At 32.7% G+C, this 27374-nt stretch overlaps 1 protein-coding gene across 1 annotated transcript; it reads right to left on the bottom strand.

The window, feature by feature from the left end:
* Positions 1-9786: 9786 nt before the first annotated feature.
* LOC130443087 (uncharacterized) lies at positions 9787-10152 on the bottom strand. The gene has a single exon (XM_056777549.1). The coding sequence runs from the start codon at positions 10150-10152 to the stop codon at positions 9787-9789; it is 366 nt and encodes a 121-aa protein (XP_056633527.1).
* Between the last annotated feature and the right edge of the window lie 17222 nt (positions 10153-27374).

Genomic DNA, 27374 nt, shown 5'->3' with positions numbered 1-27374 from the left:
AATTATAATTGACAGGTTAGAGAAAAATAAACTGCTAAACTGGAAATGCCTCCAACAAAGAGCGAAACACCAAACAAAAATATCACACAGAGCTAAATAAAAGATTATGCCTATAGAAGCATTGGAATATATAGAATTGAACAAGCTCACACAAAAGATCAGACGTCAAAACAGCTATTGAAACAATTAGTTCAACTTCTCAATAGAAAAATACAAAAATTAGTCATAGTACAACCGAACTTAAGAAGAAAAGAAAATTTATTTAACCACCTAACAATACAAAGCACCGAATAAAGCCATTAAAAAGGAAATCCGAGAAGATATGAGAGTTAACAAGACCAATCTAATAAAAGAGTAAATAGAAGACAATATCAAAGTGAATTTCATAATCCAAGCTGAGAAAAGGGAGAACAGATATTGTTAAAATGAATCAAGGGATTAATTTATTTGACAAAAACGATGTGGAGACAATTATTGAAAACATTCATAAGACACTATATACGCCAAACTCTAGCTACATAGAAACAAAAGAAAAATTATATTAAATGAAGGTTCGGAGGATAGAATTCAAAATAGAGAGGGAAATAGTAGAACAAGCGATACAAACATGTCTAGATAAGAATCTAAAAAAAGAAGAAATACCAGACGATTGAAACAACGCCGAAGTTGTAATATTTTTCAAAACAGCGGACCTTACCAAAATAGAAAACTACCGCCTGATCAGCCTACTATCACAAGTGAATAAACTATTCATAGTCTAGTCAACAAGTTCAAAAACGTGATACAGCAATAAACCTGAGAACAACTTTGTTAAGGGATAAATTACATATATAAAAAATTATTAATTAATCATGCTTTTATCGGTGATTGTTCAAATAATATATCTGTTTTCTCTTAATGCTTATGACACTAGAATTGAATTTTCGTGAATTTGCATTTTTTCGTAGTGGTATCTTACATCTAGCCTTCATAGAGTAATTTTTGTGGAATGACAAACTTAACAGGGCAGCCAGAACCGTTGGATTAACGATGAACGTGAACAAAGATTATTATTAACACAACAACAGATATTATCATAGAATATCATCATAATTATTGAAAATGTCTACGAGTATGTCTATCCGGGTCACAATATAAAATTGGGCCGACGTGGACAGAAGAATTGGCTTAACTTGGGCAGCATTTGGTGGGGTTCGTTATATCCTAAAGGATAGGACCATGCCCAGTAACATGAAAAAAGAGGATTTAGTGACAAGAAAAATGAGACTGAAAAGGCGAAAAAATCAGAAGAAAAACAGGAGTCATAGACATAATAAAGTGTATAGCTCAAGTTAAGTGGTAGTGGGTACCTAGATCATGCTTAAAGACGAGACAAGATGAACCATCCTGATCACAACATGGCGATTAAATGTAATGACTAGATGTAATGAAGAAAGACTCAATAAATGCTGGCTTCATGATATTGAGATTGTTGCAGACTGATACTGGATGCAAACGAAAAAATACACAAACTTTAGGAGAGGACTATATCCAGGAGTGGATGCATAACGGCCGATGAAGAAGCAAGTCAATAAATGTGTTATCTGTTTGCTGAGCGCAGAAGAATAAAATATATGAAGGAAATGAAATTTCGAGTAGAGAGGTATGATACGATTGAATTGAGCTAAATTATGTGAAGTTTTCTAATTACAAATTCACTTTTTAAACTAATAATTTTATAAAATAATATGTAGGAAAGAAATCACCTAGAAATCCTCAATGGTTGATTGTATTTCCGTTAAAACAACCATTATAATGTTAACTAATCCAACTGAAATGAAGAGCAATTATATTCAATCACTTTTTCATTAGATACAAATGAATTCAGTCACAGTCATGTTACTGACGTGAACTGATAAATTATTCATTTTTATACTTCCTTTGAAGTCGACAATTCATAATACTGGTGCTTTTAAAAACTTATGCAAACGAATTCTGTTTTTAAAACATATTTTAAATACAAAATGAATATCATTAACAAAATCTGGCTAAAAATGAGACAAGAATAAACATACAAATATACTGTCTGTTTGGAAGTAGACTATGATCTCTGATAGACTAAAACCTCATATCTCAGTAGAGTCATTTGAAGTTTCTGGGTTGAATAATTTTGACGATAGCGAGTCTCTTTGTTAATCACAAGCTCATCAGATTCTCCTATAGGTGTTAGTATGCTGACCATTGTTTCGCGCATAGTTATCTCGATTAATCTTCGTAGTTTCGCATCTATACCTTGTTGTTTTAGTGCTGTCAATAAATGGTTTCTTTCTATTGAGTCAAAATTCTGCTCAAAATCGATGAAGAGCATCTCTATGTCTATTTTGAGCTCATGTGTTTTTTCCATGATTTGTTTTATTGTATGTACTGCGTCTGTTGTCACCCTACACCTTGTGAAGCCGCATTGATATTGTCCTATTATTTCCTGAGTGCTACTAGCTAGTGGTTTTCAGATTACTGTTAATAAATTCTCGTTTAATTGGTTATCCCCGTATGGTTACTGCACTGGTGTTGATCACACTTTCATTATGTGTTATATTAAAAAATTTCCAATTCCATTTTACTATCATAAGGCTCTGTAAGAACTAAGTAATAAGTTCGTGTATATGTTACCGGCAATGTGTATAATCCGGTATTGTATACAATACCTAGGCAATGTATAGAATACCTAAAACGGGTAGGTAAAGTATGAAATAGAATTTATTTTACACTTTAGCTAGGTATTCTATACAATGCCAAACTTGCAGCAGGTAATGTAACACTCGAACGCAATTGTGGTTATTACAAACAAATAAGTACGGTAAGCTTCATAGAACCCTAACACCCTTCCTAGAGGCGCCATTTCAAGCATTAATGGAAGTGAATCGTTTTAGCATGACCGTTCACTCGCGAGTGTACGCCGCACGCGGGTATCCTTTGCAAATAAAATTAAATCCTTTGACAAGAGACGGCACGGTGCCAAGGCGGCACGATCAAAGTAAGTTCGTTTAGATAATGTCGGTACACCCGAACGCAATTGTGTTTAATAAAACAAAATACGAATAAAAATTATCTGGACACACAAGCTAGGTGCAAAGATAATTTTAATCAAAAATATGTGAAAGTAGGTAAATTCAAAGTAAAATTACACCACAATTCTTCATCACTCGAACTGTCAGAGTTACTACCACCCGCATTTTTAATAAGAGAGCCATTATCACGCTCTGAATCCAAAACAAAATATTTAGGTACTTATTTTCTTCTGTAATTGCGTGAATTACGTATACTTATGTTCCACATAAATGTGGAATTACCTTTTTTATCAATACTTTCTTTTAGTTTGACTTACTGCTGGAGCGTCTGTAGGTTGCTACGGAGGTAAGTACATAGGTGTAATTTATCCAGAATTTTATCAAATGTCGGATTTTTTGAGGATAAATTCAATTCGTAGTACAACAGTTCACAAACACAATCTTTCACTACGGAGGCGCTTCGATATAAAACTGTCAATTTCACTTTCGGGTATACGCCGCACGCGGTAGCCTTTGTAAATAAAATTAAATCCTTTGACAAGAGGCGGCGCGGGCGCGGCGGGCGGGTGGCCGGTCAGGTCAAAGGAGCCGCCGCTTGAGAAAAAGGATACCGCGAGCGGGCGGCCTTTCAGGTCAAAGGAGCCGCCGCCGCCGCTTGAGAAAAAGGATACCGCGACACTATTTAAGCAAACAGCCGCATTTCTCCATTTCATTTCGCGACGTGCGATGATACTGTTAACACGTGTATTGAGCTATTTGTGTCACAGTTATTATTTTTGCTAATTTTCGTCAGGTAGGAAAGTAATTTAATTTATTAAAAAATGGCGGCCGAACAACGAATAGCTGAGATGAAAGAAAGATTTTATTCACAATTACAAATAAAAAGAGAAGCAGCAAATACAAAAAATCGCACGTTTATTGAAAAAAATCGTTATGAACAATTGATAGAAGAAACAAAAAATGCAAAAACGGCTGAAAAAAAGGCTTCTCGGGATTACTGGTTATTGAAGCATTATGATGTTATAACTGTTGGTCAGAAAGATAAGTTGATTTTTCCTGTGGATGCTACTACAAATAACAATATTATATACTACGTTGCTGATACTGAATTATTTCAAATACTTCACGACGCACATCAAAGTATCGGCCATGGAGGACGAGACAGAATGCTGAAGGAGCTTTCTTCAAGATATAAGAATATAACTCGCCACGATGTTGAACTATTTTTGCAACTTTGCGAACCCTGCCAGCAAACACAAAAAGGAATAAAAAAGGGATTGTCGTGAAGCCCATACTTTCAACAGAATTTAATTCTCGCTGTCAAGTAGATTTGATAGACTATCAATCTATTCCAGACCGGGATTATAAATTCATAATGGTCTATCAGGATCATCTCACAAAGTTTGTCATATTAAGAGCCCTGAAAACAAAACGCGCTGTGGAAGTAGCGTACAATTTACTGGATATTTTTACACTGATTGGTGCACCAGCCATCTTACAATCGGACAACGGTCGAGAATTCGCAAACCGAGTGATCAGTAATCTTAAAATATACTGGCCGAACTTAAAAATTGTTCATGACAAGCCTAGACATTCCCAAAGTCAAGGGAGTGTCGAACGAGCTAACCAGGACATTGAAAACATGTTTACAACTTGGATGCAAGATAACGATAGCGAACGTTGGAGTGATGGTCTGCGATTTGTACAACTCATGAAGAATAGTGCGTTTCATTCAGGAATCAAAAGAACACCTTATGAAGCTCTTTTTGGGTCGAAAATAAAAGTTGGCATATCTTTGCCTTTTGAGGATACTCACAACCTGGAGAGCGAAGAAGATTTAGAAAAAGTGATGAAGTCATCTTCAGAATCTGTAATAGATGCGGCTGAGACATCAGAAACTGAAACAGCTGACACTCAACCTCTACAGGCACCAGATCAACAAAACACTGCACTCGATAGTTTTAACATCGGTAAGGAAGCTTCAAATGTCCAAAGTGCGCATGATGAACACATGGCTATCCCAAATACTAAGAATGTTGTTGAGCCTACGAATGTCGAAAATCTTCCTTGTGAGGTAAATGATCAAGCGTTACATGATCCGAATTTGGTATCAGTACGAGAGGAGTCATTGAGTTGTGCACTTATATGCTGTGTTTGTTCCGAGGAGACAACAGGTGGTCATTCGTGCAGAATGTGCAATAGGCCTATTCATACTGTTTGTGCTGCAACGGAAGAAAATATTGCAGAAGGTTTTGGATCCAAAGTTGCTTGTCCTTTATGCGCAAAAAACGCCTTTTCGATAGAAAACCGCATCAGAGCCAAAGAGAATTTGATAGTACAAGCTCAGAAAATGCTTAAAACTTCTGAAAAAAATTCCCTCCCGTATCGTTGGGTACCACTGTACGCATTCCTGTTCCAGAAGTCGATAGAGGTCATGGTGATGCTCGCAATATACTGGCTGTAGTATTACACAAAACTGATGACGATCTATATCAACTAGGCACAAAGCAAGGCGTTGTCAAGACATTGTATTCAAGACAACAGTTCACTGTTTGCCATCAGAAATTACTGCAAGAAGAAGACGTCCCCAATCTGGAAACGACACTCCGTACAGTTGCGACTTTTCAATCTACGGGGACAGGACAGGGCTTTGTGAAATGTAGCTGCAAAAAAAACTGTGACTCTAAAAAGTGTTCCTGTGTCAAAAGTAAGGCTCTGTACTCTTCAAAGTGCCATAATAGTTTGTCGTGTAAGAATAAATAAAACCTACTTTTACTTAAAATTGTGAATGCCTATTAGACCTACTTTTTGTTATAAAGAGAATTGTTTTGTTTGTGAAGTTCAATTACAAAATTACTTATATTATGTCAAAAGATACTTGTAATGTTATGTTACAAACAAGAAGAATTTTAAGTTTCCTGTTATTTTTTTGTGATTTTAAAGTTGATAATAAAGTTTATTTCAAGTAAATACAACATGTTTTATTTGTCCGCTATTTGATAAGTAAGTCTGTTAAGATTTATTGATATTAACCAGCTTACCTAACATTAGTTTAGTCTTAAGATTTATTTATTTTACACATTACCGGTGAACCAGTAGGTATTCTATACAATCCCTAGGAATTGTATACAATACCTAGGTAAAGTATGAAATGGACAATGATATTCATGATATTTCATACATTGCCTGGACGCCTCAGGGATTGTATACATTACCTAGGGATTGTATACAATACCTGAATTATACACATTGCCGGTAACATATACATAAAATGAATCATTTTTTACTCCCCTATTTTAGGTATCATGGTATTCCAGGAAACTAAATTCAACTTCTGACCATATTATTCCGTTCAGGTCATGAGTGGGGTCGGCAAAAAACACATCTATTGCGAAATCATTTATGTAATGGACTTAAAAAAATACCGTTAGGTGTAGTAATGAGATTTGGAAAACAAGTGATATATGGTTAACGGATAACGCTTATGTCTTATGCTGACTACGGTGGTTATTGTAAATAAAGACTTATCCTAATCGAGAATACACGGTGAAAAATGAGCGACATCTTCTATATCACCAGAACAATTAACACTAAAGAACAATTAAGGATCAAGTTAAATACATATAAGCATATTAAGCACGACAATCAACTATATATATATATATATATATATATATATATATATATATTAATTCTATTACATTTATATATCAAGGATTATATACACTTCTATATACAACTTTATATACAACTGTTTTATATGACTAATAATTATGTATATATTTATTTTCATGGTCACTGTCTCAGACTAGAAGTGTACAATTCAGGCTTTGTTTAATTATACAGATTGTATATTGTAGCTTTTAAATACTTAACAAAATTGTAAACTTAATTTTCAGTTTCTATCAATATTGTCCTTTCGTCGGTTCAATTTATTGGTTTTTCACTACCACATCATTAATATAAATAGAGCCTTTTATACTAATAGGAAATTACTGAGAAGTTAACTACTCACAAAACGAGCAAAGATCAAAATATATAAAACGATTATTAGACCAGTAATGATGTACTCAGCTGAAACGATAACACTAACACGAAATGATGAAGAAAAATTGAGAGGAACGAAAAGAAAGATAATCAGAACAATAATGAGACTATAAAAATGAGTGGAGGAGAATATAGGATAAGAACGATTCGAGAAATAACTGACAAACGTTTTACGTACAACAACGAAGACGTTGGGGTATATATGGAGGGAACGAACAACATTTATAGCATTCAGTATGTCGCAATGGGATCCCGTAGAAAATGACGCGGCAGACCAAATGGTTAAAAGAAGTGGAGAATGGGCTCAGCAAAGTAGGAATTTAAAACTGGCATGAATATACAGAAAATAGGTAGGAAATGAGAGTAAAGGTGTAAACATGGACTATGGGTACTGATCCATCCCAACAATATGATCTCTCATGTTTGTGGCGCAGCCCAATTAGGGATTTTAAGCTATTATTATTATTATCCTAGCAGCAGGAGTCTGCGTTTAAGTAAACAAAACCCGAGTTAAACTACAGTAAAACGGAGTGCGACAGAGAGATGCGAAGTTGTATGATGATGTCACCGATTGAAAAAAAGTGGATGCAGTGGTCCCTTGCCCAATGAGATTGGACTGAAAAGGATTCTAAAAAAGGTCTTTAAATCAATGAATCCAAGTTTGAGCTATTTGGTTCAAGACGAATAATTTTCATTCGACGCAGTGCCCAAGAAAGGATGATACCAGACTGTGTAGACCCAACAATCAGTCATAGTTATAGGTCATTTGATCAAATGATTTGATTTGTTTTATTGGATAATTTAACAGTTCAATTCAACACTCAATATTTTATTGGAGTTTCATTATTATTATTTTATTAATATATATTAAGGTGGTCCTGAGCTTTTGACCTGCACTGTAGTTCTAATTGCTTGAATTATCTATCATATTAGAAAATTACGTTATGCTCACAATGTATAGATTTTGGAAGTGAAAATAATTGAATGAGTTCATTTTCGTGATTCGCTTTGACGCATTTATTATTGAATAAAGGAATACAAATAATTTATTCTATTTTGTCTGAGGTTTACAAACGGGTGTCTGCTCTAGGCATACGCTTGAGTTCTATATTACCCAAGAGAAACTATTGAGGATGAACGTGCAACTCCATTTTTAAGACGATTATGAAAAAATATTTCAAGAGATATGTTGTTGTCCATAACGATGCATAATATGAATATTGTCAAACACATGGAAAAGGTTGATAAAAGGCGGTCAATAAGGTTTCAGAAAGAAGCTCACTCTACTCTCTAAGGATAGAAAAATATGTGAGCCTTAAATATATTTCTAATGACATCGTGTAGTACTTACTCACTTACTTATTTGCAACCTCTTCTACCATAGTTGTAGAATTGATATTGCTTCTCCATTTACTTCTATATTATATTTCCAGTTCAGTCCTCTTTATTCCCTTTTTTTGCTATTTCTCCATTGTGTTTCATTCTGAGTCAGTTTCTTCTTGTTAGGTTCAGTTTCCCATATCACCTAGACCGTTCTGTTCTCCTTCATTTTCACCATGTGTATAAGCCATCGCAATTGTTGTTCGATTTTTTGCGCTATACTTATTACCTTTAATGTGCGTCTAATTATGTTGGTTCTTACTTTAGAGAGTCTATTCACCGACTCTATTTCTCTCAGTATCTTCATTTCACATATTGTTATTTTTTGCTTCAATTTGTTGGTTAGCACTCAGGATTCGCAGCCATAGATCAGCATGTTAATAGTACTGATTCGTAGATTCTCGTTTTTGTTATCTGTTTTTTGTTGAAGAATATTTTGTATAGCACTATATGTGAGTTTTTTCACCCTATTGGCTACCTCTTCGTCATTTCTTTCATCTGCTCTTATGATTGTTCCTAGATACTTTAGCCTGTTAACGCTCTTTTTTCCAATTCTTGTAAATGCCAACTATTTCTTCTGGTTTGTATTATATTTCCATTATTTCTGTCTTTTGTATGTTTATCTGCAGGTCGTATTGCTTCATTTTATTTTTCCACTTTTGTATTCTGTTTCGCGGCTCTCCTTTTGTGTTGTAGTTAGTAGGTCGTCCGCATAAATTGGTTCGTTTATGTAGATTGGTCTCAATCTTTTGTATCCTATGTGTGTTTTCTTTCTGTCTTTGTTCACTTCTTTAGCTATTTCGTCCATGACTGAAAGAAACAATAATGGGCATGATTATCCAATCTTGCGTTAATCTATTGATTCCAATTGCTGCCAGTGTGTTATTTAATGTGTTGTCTACATCCTGTCTTAGTCTATCTTCAATTATACGTTCATAGAGCTTGTATGTAGTAGAGTGGTCGTTCAACAGGTCTTCTTCTGTGTGGGATGTTGTTACGTACGATTTTTGCTATTCTATCTGTGGTCATTCTGTTGACATGCTGGTTCCATTCTCTTCTTCTTTTTCTCACCCACCTAACAATGTCGTCTGTTTCGTATTTTTCCCTTATGTCGGTATTTATTTGTCTGTCATTCAATGTGTAACCCGTTATAGTTCTTAGCGTTTTCATTTCTGTTGTTCCTAGTATCCTCTTTGTTACCGACGTTTCTGCTCTTGTTTCTGCCCCGTATGTCATAATTGGTCGCACACATGCTTTGTAGATTCTGGATTTGCATGGTATACTGAGGTGTTTGTTTCTCCAAATTGGTTGCTTAAGATACTGATACTGTAGCTGCTTTGTTCACTTGTCTCCTCACTTCATCTTCAAGGAATCCTGTGCTTGTTATTTTGCATCCTAAGTATTCGAAATACATGATTTGGTCTATAGTGGTGTTGTATATTGTTAACTTGCAGCACAGAGGTTCCTTAGCTATGGTCATGCATTTTGTCTTGCTTGTTGAGATTTCCATATTTAAATTTTCTGCGAGTTTGCTAAAGGCGTGTAACATTCTTTGCAGGTCGTCTTCTGATTCTGCAATGAGTACGGCGTCATCCGCATAGCATAAGATGTTAATTTTGTAGGTTCCCATGCGGTATCCTAGTCCCAAGTTTTTTACGGTCTCTACCAGTTGGTCCATAGCAGTATTAAATAGTAGAGGGCTAAGGCTGTCACCTTGGCAGGTGCCCGACGTTGTTCCGAAATGCTGTGTTAGAGTGTGGTTTGTTCGTATTTGCGTTGTTGTATTAGTGTTCAGATCTTTTATAAGTCTTATATATTTTTTGGGTACCTCTTAGTTTTCCAATATCTTAATTACATCCTTTAGTTGTACTCTGTGGAAGGCTTTCGTTAAGTCCATGAAACAGGGATATGCAGGAGTGTTATATTCAAGAGACTTTTCTACTAATTGCCTTGTTATGCATAATCAATAGTGGACCGATTTTTTTGAAAGCCTTGTTGTTCTTCGATGATTGGCATTATTGACGTTATGTCCTCGTCAAGAATGTTTGTAAGCAGTTTCAAAGAGGTGCTAAATAAGGTTATCCTGCGATAGTTTTTCCTACATACGTCCTTCCTTTTTTAGCCGAACCTACATATCCTAAAAATAGGTCTGTCTAAATAAAACCTTTAAGCCAATTCATACATCAAGCCTAAGCAGAAGATAACCAGTTGAATTATTGGGAAAACTGGAAGTATTAATTTCCAACCTCTAGGTAACTTAATTCGTTGCAAACAATTGAACATACCAGCTGAAGTTTCACTAATACTAAAATAGTGAAAGATAGTCTATAAGTCTGAAAAGAACCCACAAAAAAGTTCCTCGAACAGATAACAAAAGAGGGATAACAGATACCTTTAAAGAACAAACCCACATATATGAATGATGGAGTAGCTTTGCATTTAATATATATTATACCGAAAAACTCATATCTGAAAACGATATTTCACTTAATTCTAATAACTTCTAAAATGAATAAAAAACCAAAGAAGTGTATTGAAAGACTAAGCTTATTATTTTAATTCTTCTTAGTATATTCGATCAGTGACCCAATGATAAATTTATTCAAAGGCTCTTAGTATAAATCCCCTATATATAGCTACCCTGTTTATTTACACTCATATTAACCATAAAGTAACCGCTTACGAGTGCGGATAAAAATTGGTCGTAGTATCATCAATAAAGACCACTCGTCGTAATAAAATGAGTGTTTGATACTAGCAACATAAAACTGAGTATTCATGTAAAACTTCTATCGACTTCGGTTTTGTGTGGAATAGAAAAATTGGCGACAGAGAAGTTTCTCAATCCTATTGAATTTAATTCCAATCTAAAGTAATAGTTTTTCCGATAAAAAATCTATCACGATTGAAATATTAATAAAAGTGAGAAAATATGTTGATAATAGAAATAAACGTAATTGTAATTTTAACTTATAACTGAAAAGATAAGTTATCATTATTGAAACGTTTTTGACGCCGAAAAACTAGTGCAAGCGCTAGGTCAAAAATTTGGTCTTCTATTTCCTTTCAAACGATAATTGGTGAGATCATAACCCATCGCGAACGTGTAGTGGTTCAGTGGGGAGATGGGTAGCAGTGGCCTTCTTTGCACTCAGAAATAGAAATATCCAATAATTTCCTTTTGACTAGAAACTTATAACTTATCCCCTATCTCGAAGAAAAAAATAAGGTATATATGTCAGCAAGTGACTGAAAAAAAGAAAAAAATTGCAATCTCAATTATTTCCTGTCTACTAAAAATTTTCTGATTATAATTTCTACGAGGATTGATACCTCAAATATGGCAACACTGATGTGAATATGTCAAATCTGACATTGTCATCATAAATTTGGATATTTTCAATGGTTTAAGATAATTGAAATTTTTATCACAAAACTTGTTTAAATTGCTCGAATTTAGTAAATGATTTTGATTTTTGCTTTGAAAAATATACAAATGTCTTACGAGAATACCGCACAAGTCTCTATGTATCAGCTGCAACAATTCATTGGCAGATCTTTTTTATCTTCAAGAAACTTTTCCTTGTTTGTTTAGCTTCAATGCAATGAGTACAGAAAGAATTTAAGTTTCCTTATTCCTCAAAGTCAATACCATCACCAAAATTTTTTTTGTAAAGAAATCCTTTGATTACTGATACGCCCCTGTCGCTTGTACCAGATTTCTTTAGTGACGATTTGGTTGGCCTTGTCCTGATAAAAATGAGGTTCGTTGTTTGTAATTTCATTAGGTAAGTTATTTAACTTATAAATTCCACCAATTTGAGATCCAGTAAATTGAATTGCCCATTTACTTTTACTTTATCTGACTTATAGGCTTCAAAGCCATTTTCTCTAAAATTTAGGACATAATTATTTTCAATCATTTTACTTACAGATAGTACATTTGCAGAAGCATTTGGTGCATATCTAATATAAGTAACAGTGCCTTCCAAAGTTGAGTTATTCTTTCTCTTAAATAAATAAGTTTTGATGTCTCCAGATCCTTTACTTGAAAGATTTCCATTGTCAGCACTACAGAAAATAGTTTCAGTGTCAAAGTTAAAATTTTTTATCCACTCTTTATTAACGCTGATATGATTACCAGCACAACTATCAACATAACATGTGCTTTGATTGAAACTTTCAGCAGATAGGACAGCGGAGGTGAATAGAGCAGTATTCTTGTTATCTCTCAATAAGTTTTTGAAAATTTACCCTCAGTTTTCTTTTGAACTTTGGATATTTTGGCCTAATATGACACTATTTTCACATTCATTTCGAAAAATATGGTTTTTGGTAGAGATTTTTGTAGCCAGTGCAGAATCTGATGCTTCTTCTCGTGAATCTCGACGAGCATCTTCTTCTAATAATGTTTTAATGATATGGTTACTGGTAATTGTGGTATGAGTGGCACCATAACCCTCAACATTGTTTCCTACGAATCAGGCAAACCCCTTAGAAGTAGAATCCCTATTTCTTTATGATAAATAGCAACTTTGATGACTGATAGTTGGTGTACAAGTGATAGCATGGCACTTACATATTCATTTATAGAAGGAAAACTTCATACTACTAGTTCTATATAACTTTCGTTTCAAAAAGAGTTTTCTACTTAGTCCAGTACTTTGAAAAGCTTTTTCATATACACTGTATTTGTGTTTAGCAAAGTCACGAGAGTGAGGGAAAAATACTTTATCACCCATCAATTTATAGTAAACACTTTTATTGGAAAGACAAACACTCTGAGTCCATAACCTGTTGTGATATACTCCATAATACTCATTTCAGAAGCAATAAGAATTATTTTTTACATAGATATTCCAATAAAGAAGAAATTATACCTGGCCAATTAATCAAAAAACTTAAGATATATCAAATTTCATCAAAATCTTCTGTTTCAACAGAATCATAGAACTAAAATCCTAAACACAAATATAGATCTTACTGTTTCAACTATTTACTAATACTTGAACCATTAATTTCGATCAAGAAATGAAATTAAGTAGTGAACATTCAGGTGCGATAATTTTCTATGACTTTCGACGTGGATTAAAACTACAACAATATGCCGCTCAATTGCTGCGACTTTTGGTGATGAAGCACCATCTCGAGTCATCGTGTTTCGCTGGTTTTCCTAATTCAATCGTGGTCGCACTTTGCTACACAATGAATTTCGTGAAAGTCGTACAAAATCGGCTGTTTTGCCAGGAAACATCGATGCTGTGCGTGAATATCGCATGAACATTTGGCTATCAACATAATTTGTTTGCTGGATACCGCATAATTTGACAATCGCTCAAAAAAAAAGGGCTTGTTGATTGGTGAACAGAAATGCTGAAAAATTCAATCGTGGTGCTTCAAAAAACGCGACGTCTATAAGATTGTGATAGGTGGCGAATCATGGATCTAATCATATAAACCCGATAATAAACAACAGTCGACTATATGATATATATATTTAGAGACGAGCCAATCTAATAAAACTTTCTGGCGCACCAAGCACTTCGAAGCAAATGGTCGTCTATTTTTTCGGCATAACTGGACATATCGCCACTATTTCATTAGAACAATGTATAACAGTTAATTCTGAATGGTACACCAGTATTTGTCTACTGTTGTTGGGTATTACGCATCAGCGGATAAAGCCGAGCTAATTAATTTCATTAAAGACAGAATTATATAAAAATCATAGTAGTAGTAGCACTGCAATTGTCTCTTCGGCATCCTCTCCCCTCGTTCAATTTTTACAATACTTTAGAGTTCCCTTCCACTTGATGGTGATCTGGCATCCAGTACAGGGCTACGTTAGCTTTATAATATAAGTTCCTCGCTACAGCTCATTGTTAACAGGTAAATTTTTGGTTAAGAGAAAATCATCACCATGCAAAGGTCGAATAATTATTTTTTCTCTTCGAAGTATTGAGTGAGCTATAATTCAAAAAATTTTTAGGTAAGTAAAGAATACGACTGGAGATGTTTTTCTGCATCCGTGGTAGGCTAGCGACGCGCATTCCTACACCGATCCCAGCTGATAATCATAGAACATCATATTATTTTCTGATGGATTTCGCCGATTGTCGCTTGAGAGAACATTATTGATGTTATTTTTTAAGTAGCTTCTCGACTCCTAGAATTTTTCTTGTTAAGGGTATCTCTTCTCATATTTATTTCCTTACCCTTTAATTCAACCGATGTTATCAATTTTAACAATTTCTCTCTTCGTTCACATGTAATATAAAAGTAGTCCAACTTGTTTCAAATTCGTGTAATATCTACATGTACCTTTTAAATGTTCTAGCTGCTTGTATATGGTGCGGTTTAATTAAAGAGTAACTTTTCAGAGGTTGACGACAATTTCGCTACAATTATTATATTGTTAATTTCTACCATGTTTTTGATGTCATTTTTAAAAATTTCACAGAAATCTGATAAATTTATTTGCTTTGGCTGTTAAAAAAAGAAACTTTTTTCATGTAGGACAAATATAAAAAAACAGAATTTTGAGTGTTAAAAATTATTTTTTACGTGGAAAAACGATAGAAGAGCCCAAGGAAAAGTAACATGAATATCTTGAAAGTGCTTTATGATATGGAATTGTTTATGAATTATTCTTTTTATGAGAAGTTTCATATAGACAGGGATGATGGTGAACATTTAAGACCGTCTATTACTAGAACTACTCCAGAAATAGTTGATAACATTTGTATCCTCAATATTTGTATCCTTATACTTATGATGAACACCTTCAGAATCCTAGGCCCTCAATTATTTTTAATGTAAAAAAAACTAATAATCACCATAGTAGTACGGAACACACTATTTAGTACTACCACTGAAAATCCAAAAATTTAACGGTCTTCCTCAAATAAAAGTAACAATTTCTTGCTAGAATACCTGAATTTATAAGCAATTCGAATTTCTTTCTGAGCCCAATAAGTGATCGTTCATTTCTTCTTGAAGGCATATCTATCTGAAACTGGGCTAGTTCCAGTCGTTTCTTGCTAGAATACCTGAATTTAGAAGCAATTGAAAATCCAAAAATCACAATTGCATGCATGGGTATCGTTTCAATAACCGTCTTCAGAGACCGATGATAAGCTCGAAGAAGCAAACCGCCCCAGTATTAATGAATGGTTAAGATATAAACAATATTGTTTTGTTATATATAAGGAACTTGTATTTGGTTATTTTACTTGGAATAGAAGGCTTCGTTATGTGTTCTACTCAAAACCCAATGCCTAGGCAGTAACCATTTGAAGTCAACACTCAAGAAGATCGTCCTACTCCTCGTATTATAATGGAGTATTACACAATGATGAGATTACAGATAGAATTTCAAAAAATTAGTACAAAATTTTATCCCCAGTTTTGTGTAATATTTTGATACAAAACATACACCTCATAAGAAGGCAAGTTAATACAAATCAAGAAACAATAATTGGAACGTACATGAAACCATCGATGGCTTAAAAATACTTTGAATTTCGGTTTTTTGTACCATGATTGTTAGAAAATATTTCGAACTTAACCAGATGTTTTGAGATATTTCCACTAAAATTCCAGCCACTTTGTACGCTTGACAATCGTAGAGAATCGTTGTGAAAATTTTTCTGTAAATAGTAGAAATTGAATATCGAGCTTTTACTGAATATTTGGTTTTGAGAGGCAATACGCCTATGAAAATGAAACAGAAGTTAGACACAGTGTACGGAGACTCCGCGCCATTATTTATAACCGTAAAATTTTGGTCAGCTGAATTCAAGTGTTTTCCCTATCAGCTTGACTGACTAGAAGATTTCGAAACAGCTGAAGACAATCATGTAAAAATTTCACCAAACGGTATGGGGACGCATTTGCCACACACTGATTAAAAAAATATTTTTGTGGAAGATTTCCGAATCACCCACCGTATTCACCAGATCTAGCAACCAGCGAGTTTTTCCTGTTCCCTGAAATTTCACTTGCAAAAAAGAGAGAATTTATTTGGAAGACTTTAAAAGGTTAAAGCAGTGTATAGACTTCAAGAACACGTTCCATATCAATAATCTACGATAAGTTATACATAATTTGTAAGATTATCGTAATTTAATTAGGCGTGAGGTGGATTAGAAATAATTTAAATGATATATATCCTTGTATACTGAGAGTTGATTTAGCTTGAAGCGAAATATTGATTACTTAACCCAACAACGAGATAGTTGTAGTAGAATGCTTAATGAAGAAATTCAATTAATTACTGTAAACAGAGCTCACCAGTTAGAATAAGTATTTCAGGATTAATATTATTTACCATATAAACCACATGAATAATTAAGCACCGTACCAATTACAAATTCCTACTAGCATCGCGACGAGCACAGTATAATGTTTTCTTATGTTCTTCGTCTGTCATTAAATTTTATTATTCGAGCTTTCCAAATTAATCTAAGAATGTAGAATGTTGCTAACCTGCCAATATTCTCTGATGATGAGACAATAAAGAAAATTTTGATAAGAAATCAAATCACTGCAGACTGGAAAAAACTAAAAAAAAAAGAATAGTGAACATACAAGAAGAGGAAAATATAAGAAAAGGAGAACGTTTATAAATTAAGGATAATAAATGTCAACGAAAGGGAAATAAAAAATAAATGATAATATAAAATTCAATTTTCACCAATGGTAACATATGGATGCCAATTTTGAGTACTACTCAAAAAATAAAAGAGAAAAATCTGTGGAATGGAAGAGAAACCAAATCGCAGTTGAAAAAATAAAAATAAGTTCAAAATTGTGTCGTACAAACATTGAACAAAAGATAAAATGGTTTGACCACATAGTCGAAAAAAAAAGAATAGTCAAGGTGGTAGGCTTAAACAAATGAAAAGAGAAGAAAAGTCAGAGCAAGTAAGATATTAAAGGTAGGCAATAGTGTATAAGACAACAAATGAGATAAAACCATTACATCTTCTCCTATGGGTAGATGTAGAATCTCACAAACAAACAATAATATATGAAATACCTGAATATATAGAACTTATCTAGTATATGAAATTGGTACTCACCTACTATTAATGAAACAGAATGGAAGGAACTTTTATATCTTTTTTCTCTCCAATCAATCCATGATGCAAAACAGGAATTATTGAAAAAATACCATCTAAATGCAGTAAATATGATGATGTTTCAATATCTTTCCCTCCAATGTTAACACGCGTAAATAGAACTGAGCAATCCTTTGTGACAGAAGTCGTTGGATTTGCCATGCTCAGGACATGAGCAACAGATACGTCATAATTTTGACATTTTCAGGAGTGAAGAATATCGCAACGTAACGAGTGAAAGTATTTTTGTGTTTTGGGGAGTGGTGAATAGACCATTGATCCTATTATGTATTATGCAGAACCATGCCCCCTACGTGATTATTGTTCCAGTTATCGCCGTGTACAATCTTAGCAGGATCTGCAACCCAAACCTGTGAAATTTCAGTACACCCCAGAGCTTTGGTGGTATTAGTAGTTATCCCCTTTTCATATTTGTTCCATAAAAAATGATTATTTAGGGTACGTCTCAAATATTTACTGAAGTACTCAGTTTTCTTTTTGTCTAGTGAAGGTAATTAGGTAGGTCTTAGGAATGTATCTAATTTTATAGAAAACTTCCTACTTCATTGTATTGGAAGTTGGAAATAAGTCATAGAATGGAGCTAGTCATAAGAATAACCCAACCAAGACTATATCGAATTTGTTGTGAACAACCGACTTCGCTTTAGATAAGGATAGAAGAGTGATCATGGGAAGGACATCAATGAAGAACCAAAGAATAGCTGAACAAAGCTATAATGTATAGAAGATCTTCAAACCGTTTGGAAAGAGCTGACTGAGATGTTTCTTTGTTTATTTTAAGTAAAAGGGAACTACTAAAAATAGAGGAAAATCTAAATTAGGATTATAAATGAAACATCAACTCTCATCAACTTGTATGGTTAACAAATAGAAGAGGTACAAAAATTCAAATATTTCGATTCCATTAAGAATTCCCGAAACTAATATCAGAATAAAAATGGCTCAATTTTGATTATGAAAGCATAAATGATAAAACAAATTAATCAAACAACCAAACAATACTGTGATCAATTTATTGCAAAAGTAAAATACTGTCAATTCATGAAAAAATAGAAACATGCTGTTAATTTGAACTAAGTTGAATATAGAAAATAGTACCAATCGTAGCTCAAATAACAATTCGAGTAAAATGTATGAATATAATCAATGAGACATGTTTTGATAGGAACTTTATATTATATTTTGTTCCACTAAATTCTTTGTCAAGTCGTTTTTTTTAATTTCGAACAAGATTTTGAATAAATTTGCAGAGTTATTTCACAGTTATGCTTATTTTATAACTGTTACCATAAAAAACGTATTTTAAAAGTTTTCTCCGAAAACGATGCAGCAGTTGAAATACTATGTAAGCTGAAAGTTAAAAGCTTCAATTTTAATAAATTTCGACTTCGATGTCCCTGGGAACTTGAAAAACTTCCTTATTCGCAATTGTCTCATTTAACTTTTACTCATAAGAAAATTCTATTGAAAGAAAGTAAGGTGACCCGAATCAATAACAAATATCTGAGCCATATAGGGTGTACCATTTTATTTAGTCACGAACTACGTGGTCTAATTATTGCATTTCAATTTCTTCAATCCGCAAAATACTTCAAAAATAATGAAACTATGAAAAGGTCTCAATATCCATCTGAAAGTTTTGAAATGATGATATAGAGGTCGTTTGAAGAATAAATGAGAGAATGAGAGAAGGGGAGAGAGTGAGAAAATATCCTCTATTGTCATAGTAAATATTGAAATAGAGAGAGATAAATCAAATGGATAAATACATCAACACTGATTCAATAAAATCGATTAAAATTAAAAGGAAAACTAAAATACATTTTTTACTGTAGTAAGACTCAAAAAAGTACTGGCCATAGAACATGAATTGATCTTGTGGATGACTTGTAATGATAGTGAATGTTTGCTTTTCCAACGAGTTTCTCAGGTAATATTGTATTGCATTATTTATGTTAACAACGAAAGATCCAAGTCATAGTTCTCTTTTTTTGCGTTTGGCTGCGCAAGTTTTCGGGAGGTACCGATACCATTATTATTATTCTGCAGATACGCATTGGCATATGCGCATACAATTTGGGTTACTGAAAAAATCATCTACTTCTTTTCTGTATTAGTATTAATTTTATGTCAATAGCAACAAGACTTCCCGCGTAAATATTTGTCCCTTGAATCGATGCCGTTATGTATTTCAACATTAAATTCGGACTCCTTTTATCTATAATTGCGGTTTTAGCCGACTTTTCTATACCACAGAGAAAATATTGAAGATAGAGAAACTTTGACGGTATTTAGATCCAATCAGAAGAGAGAAGAAAGAAGGTGGTATGCCGATGTTCTTTGTTTATTTTAACTATTATAATCGCCGCTCAAGCCAGTGTACCACTTCATGACACGACACAAGCGGACCAGAAATGTTTTCATGTGTTTTTATTAGTAACTCACTATGTAAAAATTATTTTTCGACAATATTGTCTGTATTTCTTCGAGTTTCCTGTCAAGTAAGGCTGGAGGACTAATTTAGAAATTAAATAAACTAAATTGTCACTGAATAGAATTGTTGTAAAGAAACACCTTATTTTAGTATATTCAAAAGTTGTATTAATCTTTGGGATACAGTCCAACCAAACTGTTTTTTTGTTTATTAGTGAGTAAATTAGAGATTAAGATCGTCTTCAGGAATTTCTTCCACCAGTATGTCGCCCCAGATCGGTGTGGTGCCACACCTACAAATTATTCTGAAGAAAATCTTCCAGAAGCAACAGAAAATGCATTTTAGTATATAGCTGGGTGACTACCAAAAACATTCAAATACGTTTCTCGAAATTAATTTTAATAGCTATCAATCTCAGAAATAAGGGTATAAAGAAAAAAGTGTAAGTAATACACGGCATGATAGAAGACTAAAAAAATTTAAGAAAATTGTTACCTGATATGAATAAAATCTATCTAACTGTATCTGAAATAAGTTTCATTAAATGAACGATGACTTTTGTTCAAAAAATTACAAGAGATCATTCTCCACATTTGAAATTTTGTATTTTGTCTATGCGAATTCTAGATGAATAATAAAACCTTTCAAAATAGTTTTCAGGATAACTTTTCTATTAATTCACTTTCAAATTTATAAATTAACAAATGCATAATCTAGTATCTATACTCGATGTATTATCACTTGTTCACAGCCTGGTTAAGTTAGGTCAAAAAAAGGCTTAAGACTCACGATGAAAAAGTTTTAACTTCTGAATCGTGTGTATTTTTCGAAATGTCACAGTTCATAAAGTTCTACTTCTACATAATAAATTTGACAATTAACTGAAACCGAATAAATGAGCCACGACAAAATTCAGAAATGCGAAGCCCACTTCAAAAACATGGATACAAAATGTATTGAACTTTTTGAAAGCAAACAACTCAATAACCTCGATCGAGTTACAACTGGGAGAGAATGAATTGAGAAAGACATTCCTGAAGGGAATTGAGTTTAACGATCATTCATATTTTCAATCATTTTATTCGAAGTGGAACAGGCTGAATTTCCCGAAGTTAGGAGCGTTTTATATCAGCAATTATGAATCAGAATATAAATTTGATATGCTCCAGACTAAATAGGTGGACAGTATTAATTTTTAAAAAGGAACTACTAGCATTAGAATGAATTTGTTGGAATGGAATACAAAATTAAAACTATTAGGATAGTTCCGCTACTCAGAAACCATTTTAGTTGCTTGAATATCATGTGAAAATATCTAATGAAGTAATAATACTATCACATAACAAGAAATTACCCAGTTTTCTCAAGTTTGTTAGCTGTGTGTGGAGTGAATTTATTTCGCACATTTTCTTATATTATTATATACTATATACTTGTCTAGCAGCATTATCAAATTTCAGTTTGGTCTTATTTGTGACTTCTTTTGAAACTCAAGACTAAGAAGTGCCATTCTTATCCTTGTTATGCTGTATTTATCAGCAAAATGAGGATTCACTATCGAAAGGATCTGGAGCTTAAATACAGCCAGCAGTGAAGGTACCGAGAGAATCAGGGAAATAATATAGAAAACCTATTAGAAAGATGATAACTATCGAGTAGGTAAAGTACCACTTCAAAGTTTGTTAAATCGTTCTTGATCATGATATGTCTGGCAAGAACAAATGTCAAAATAATAATTAAAATTCTGGTCACTTCCTATAAAAAGAAACATGTACCTGGACACTTCCACGATACTCACGGAAGAAAAGAGAAAATTCTACCAAAAATACTTGTTTCGTGGAAAAGTGCGTAATAGAAGAATATATGTAGATGTGTTCTTTTACTCACTATTTTCACTTCAGAACACTTTTTCGTCGGGTCCATTTAACGTGCTTTATCCAAAGAAGTTACATTTTTCTTTTACCTAGTGAGTTGTTTTCAATTATTGTTAAATGTTTTGATGTGTCATCTTGTCCTTGTTATCTTTGTCATCAATTTTTGACTTGGATGTGGTATTTAGTGGTTACATTATTAGTTGATGATGTTAAATATTTCAAGATGAATGTGAAAATAACTCATCGCCTCTCACAGATGAAAAGAAACGAGAAGTAATCATGAAAAAATGGATTTTTGTAAATACCCAACACAGTAAAAAAAGAGAAATAAATAAGCAAATGTATTGCCCAAATAAAAAGTTATAGGGTTATAATATATATATATATATATATATATATATATATATATATATATATATATATATATATTCAATTACTACATAATTAATTAAGTATTTCAGAAGTCTCATAGTATAGTTATGTCAAATCAACGTGACAGAAACATGAAAAATATAAATAAATAAAAGGAGTGTCAATTAATGTGAAAGATGCCACAAAATGAGAGAGATTTAGAAACTATTCAATGGAATACTAAAATATTCAGTAAATAAGAATTAATATTATATGATGAATTAAGGGGGAGGGGAATATAATCACGACTGAATATATAGAGATAGAGTGATGAAGGGAATACTTCGAAGAGTCTAGGAATGTGAAAATCGACACAGAAATGGTGGAAAGAGGCATTAATAATCATTTGGGGAAGATATGGAAAGAATAAGGTGTAGAAGCAATTACTACACTAACAAACCTACCAGCAAAAATATCAACTGGAATAAAGGAGAAAATAATAAGAAATGAGGTTGAAGTAACGTAACAGTATTCACTATGTGATATTAGAAGTGGACGAAGTACAAACGACTTAGATTAGATGAGTTAGGATGTAAAGGCCGTGTATTTAAGATAAAGTACATAATATTCAGATAAGGTAAAACAAATCAAACAAGTAGAAATATATAAATATCTAGGTGCAATAAAAGAAATGTGGCATATCTAAGAAAGAAAATGAAGAAGAATTGGCAAATAATTCAATACGTTCTTTGGTAAAAAGAAGTGCCAAAAACATGAGAATAGAAATTGTCAAAAAAGTATTGACGTCTACTATACTATCCCTGAGATATGAGCATTGTATCAAAATAAAATAGCCCATATGAACATAATATAAATAAGATTTCCTCGGAAAACGGAAAAATTAACAAAAAAAAATAAGAAATAGAATAAAAAGAAAAATTTGAGATAAAATAACTTAAAGACAAGACATATGTATCACCAGAAAACCATTCAAAGACAAAATATAAGGTTAGGAAAGTTATGGAGAAAGATCGAGAAAAATATGGATTCAAGATATACAATTGAGACAAAAGGGTCAAACTGGAAGAAACAAAAGATTTAACAAAAGATAGAAAGGCAAAGAGAAGAAAGAATATAACATATATCTAGTTATATATTTCATAGTAATCTGCTTAGGTTTAAATGAAAAAATGAAGCTTTCGCTCTTGTTTATTTGGAACATCATCGAAACTGAGACACGTTGTTTTTGTTCTTTGGTCCTTTATGTTACAATGTTTTTTCATCTCTCATTTTTGTTCATTTCATCATTCCAGATATCTATGGAGTAAATGTCTGTTCTTTTCGTTGCTTATTACTTCTATTAGGTATTCACTTTAAGATGAATGGAACTGAATTGAGTATTTTATGCTCCATATACGTTATTCAAATTTCAGCGTTATCCTCGAAGAACAATGACGATATATGTGTTTTATACATTCATAAGTTTTCTCACAAAAAGACGACATATTCTATTCTCATCAAATAGACTTTTACTATGAGTTAACCTTCTTGAATATCAAATATCCATCCAAAAAGTTATCGGTTTAAACAATGGAAGTGTCTCATATCATATCACAATTCTGATTGATGGGTAGGATTTACGAGCTTCAAACATTCTCTTGATTATAAAGTTCATGCTTAATATTGCTCAATTGTGAGGGCATGAATCTATTAGAATGAAACAGCATAGTGAATGTGATTTTTAATTACTTTTATTGTGTCCAATACAGTTTCTATTGTTGATTAACCGAAAACAATCTAATTTTCACTAAGAATATACCCAGGTGTTTGGAAAATTGAAATTTAAAATTAGATTATCATTAACGTTTTTCTACAGATCTGATAGAATCAGTAGCGAAGGTATATAATTATAAGTTATTAGATGCAAAGTTTAATTAAATTCTGAAAGCATTCATCTTCAAAAATGGGCTGAATATAGATGGGAGTACGTTGTTATTGCTCTGATATTAATTGAGTGTAATTATTCATCACATTTCCATTTATTGGTTTTAATATTGATTTTCATTCTCTTTAGAAGAAAAAGAATCTATTAACTATCACGTACTTGTGGACGTATAGTGTGCACAATATGCTGAATATTTTTATGGAAGAGATAACATTGTGTTGAACATGTACCAGAGAATAGTAAATTTCGCAGCAGATGTTTGAAATTGTAGCTAAAATAAATTCAATCACTCGGCATCTGATAGATTGCGAATTCGTTCGGAAAAGCCAAGAGTTTTGCTGATAACATATATAATTATAGACTCGTTTGAGGCGATTTTTAAAATCTTCTTAGCTTAAGAGCGGGTCAACAAGTAGTTTGAAATCAGATCACAATAACAGGATGGCCTTTAAATTTCGTCACTTCTAAAGAGCAATCGATGCGGAAAATTTTTATTCAGTTGATTTCGTATAGCTACTGCATAATATGACGTACTTCCACATTGTATTTACATAATATGTCTTAATTAAGATAATTTTTATTTTGAATACGTCCGAATATGAGTTCCGATGATAAATGTGTGTTTTCAGTTCGGGTCTCAAGCCCAAACGAGGGTTGTTAAACTGCTCTGATGAGCAATTGCGAGCCATTGAGGACGTTAATATCGACAAAAAGGTCGATTGACATAACGCTCTTCAGAGGAGTTGTAATTCAATATTTTTCGAGGCATTAGCCAGGAAAGTAGTTGTTTCCTCTTTGAAAAACGGCAGAAAATATGAGTGAATAGTAGAGATTTTTTATTTTGATATTGTATATATATATATATATATATATATATATATATATATATATATATTATATATATATATAATATGTATAATATGTATATATATATATATATATATATATATATATATATATATATATATATTAATTTGAAAATAGAGGGAAAACCAGAAGAGACAGCAAACCAACTGAAAACTAACAAATACAAATACAATTATGAAACAGTATCGACCTTTAGCTATATAGGAATAAGGTTGAGACAAACAACCAGAGACAGAATAAAGGAAACGATAAAAAAAGGCTATCAAGCTTATGGAAGAAACGAAAACCTATTAAAAAACAAAAACATAACCAAACAAAGTAAAAGTGTACATGACCCTAATAAGACCAGTAATCATGTATGCGATGGAAACACCAGTATTCTAAAAAGAAAGGAAGAAGAAAAGAATTGTGAGAAACTATAACAGATCCGAACACAACGCAGGAGGAAGAAAGGAGAGCGAAAAAAACGAGGAAGTAAAGAAAGAGCTGGAGAAGGAAAAGATAGTGAGATACATAACAGCACAAAGACTCAACTGCGCTGGGCATATAATGAAAAGAAAACCAACTGAAATAATCAAAAGAATATCGCAATGAACCCCATTTGGGCCAAGGAGAAGAGGCAGGCCGAGAAAGACTTGGAGACACGAAGTGAAAGAGGACATGAGAGCACTTAATAGAGATAACTAGAGGACAAAATGCCGGAACCGAAAGAAATAGAAAATAATAACAAAAGCAGCCAAGACAAACTATAAGTGAGAAGTAATCCACCACAAAAAAGGGTTTTGAAGCGCTATAAGCGACTGCCATAATCCAAAGGACGGAAAGGCTTGATAATAATGATATATACATACATATATTATACGCTAGAAACTTTGAACCCAACTCCCTAAATACAGACTGTTGTTAGTGCCTTACATACAAAAATCTAAGAACAGACTCCAAATATATATTATATATATAAATATAGAACTCACAGATATCAAAAATTATCAAGAATAGGTACATTTACTGAAACACCAATCGTGTACATCACTTATAGAGGTAAAAACTAAAATCAGAATCGATGTTTCTTTCATACTTTCTTGGTATTGCACGCTCGTACCTTACTGCGCCCCCAAAAAGTTTCATTTCTATTTTTTTGGAATATTATGTTTTTTAGTGCAAACAGCATGAATCCTAATGAATACCATTGAATCGAAACAATTTTGTTAGTTCAAATGCTCATATAATATTTATGTGTGCCGTTGTATTCATCCTATACAGTAGGCGCAATTTGGCCATCGTCCACATAACATAACATTTTTTAATCTATCTTGCATTCAAATTGACCCTCTTGGTACTTTTAATGATTCTTTCCATAATAATATAGAATAATGTAGGGCTAAACCTTATTATACTTCAGAAAATAAAATATTAGTGAATGATGATCAAAAGTCAATATAAACATGTTTCATATAGGAAATGGAAGGTTAGTATCCAATGTTTTCGAAAAGCAACAATAAAATAAGAAGAGAAGTATGATAAATTATTTCTTTTCACGTATGCTCAAAATAAGGTGAAATGGAGCAGAGTTGGTTATCATAAGTAACAACTCCAATAGAATAACAATGAGAAAAATATCTGATATAAGTTACGAACGAAAGATACAAGTACACATTAATCAATTCTAAATAGTGAAGAGTGTTTATAACTAAGACTTCACAATTCGATTGGAGGAGAATACTCTCTAAAATATAAATAATTAACGCTTATTAAGTGGATCATTAACATTTAACTTCTATGAATTCTATGTTTGTTGTGAATATAACGTTAAATTTTTAGATGCTATTTTAAACTGATTTTCATAGAAAAGATACCTGAAATCAAAACAATTTATCACGAAAAACATAAAAAGAGGTGAAAAGTTAAAGAGAATTATGAGTTTCATTTTATGAGATATCTTCATTACAGTATTCACCTATTTGCGAGCTGTGAAATTTATGGTTAGTACCAACCTCCAGAACTTTTGGAAACTAGGGAACTCATTTCCAATAAATAAGAGTTGAATAATTTTTTGGCATTTCTCTCATTTTTGGTGTGGAGAACTCTGCTATGTCTTCTATTCCTAATTCATTATTGATCACAATTCAAACATTATTATTTGTTTAATACACACAACCCATAATATTCACTACTTTGGTCCATTTCGATCTGGCTTTGATCATTGTTTTTTTCCGGTGTTCAGTTCTTGAATAGTATTTTGATGTTTTATTTTGTTTTCAATACGTCCCTCAATCGTTCTTAATT

The sequence above is a fragment of the Diorhabda sublineata genome, chromosome 4 (assembly GCF_026230105.1).
Source record: "Diorhabda sublineata isolate icDioSubl1.1 chromosome 4, icDioSubl1.1, whole genome shotgun sequence".
In the NCBI taxonomy this organism is placed as follows: domain Eukaryota; kingdom Metazoa; phylum Arthropoda; class Insecta; order Coleoptera; family Chrysomelidae; genus Diorhabda; species Diorhabda sublineata.
Note: the sequence above shows the minus strand (reverse complement) of the source record. Positions and strands in the feature narration are given on the sequence as shown.

Coding starts and splice junctions, on each gene's coding strand:
- LOC130443087 (XM_056777549.1), bottom strand. CDS start 10,152: ATGGACCAACTGGTAGAGACCGTAAAAAACTTGGGACTAGGATACCGC.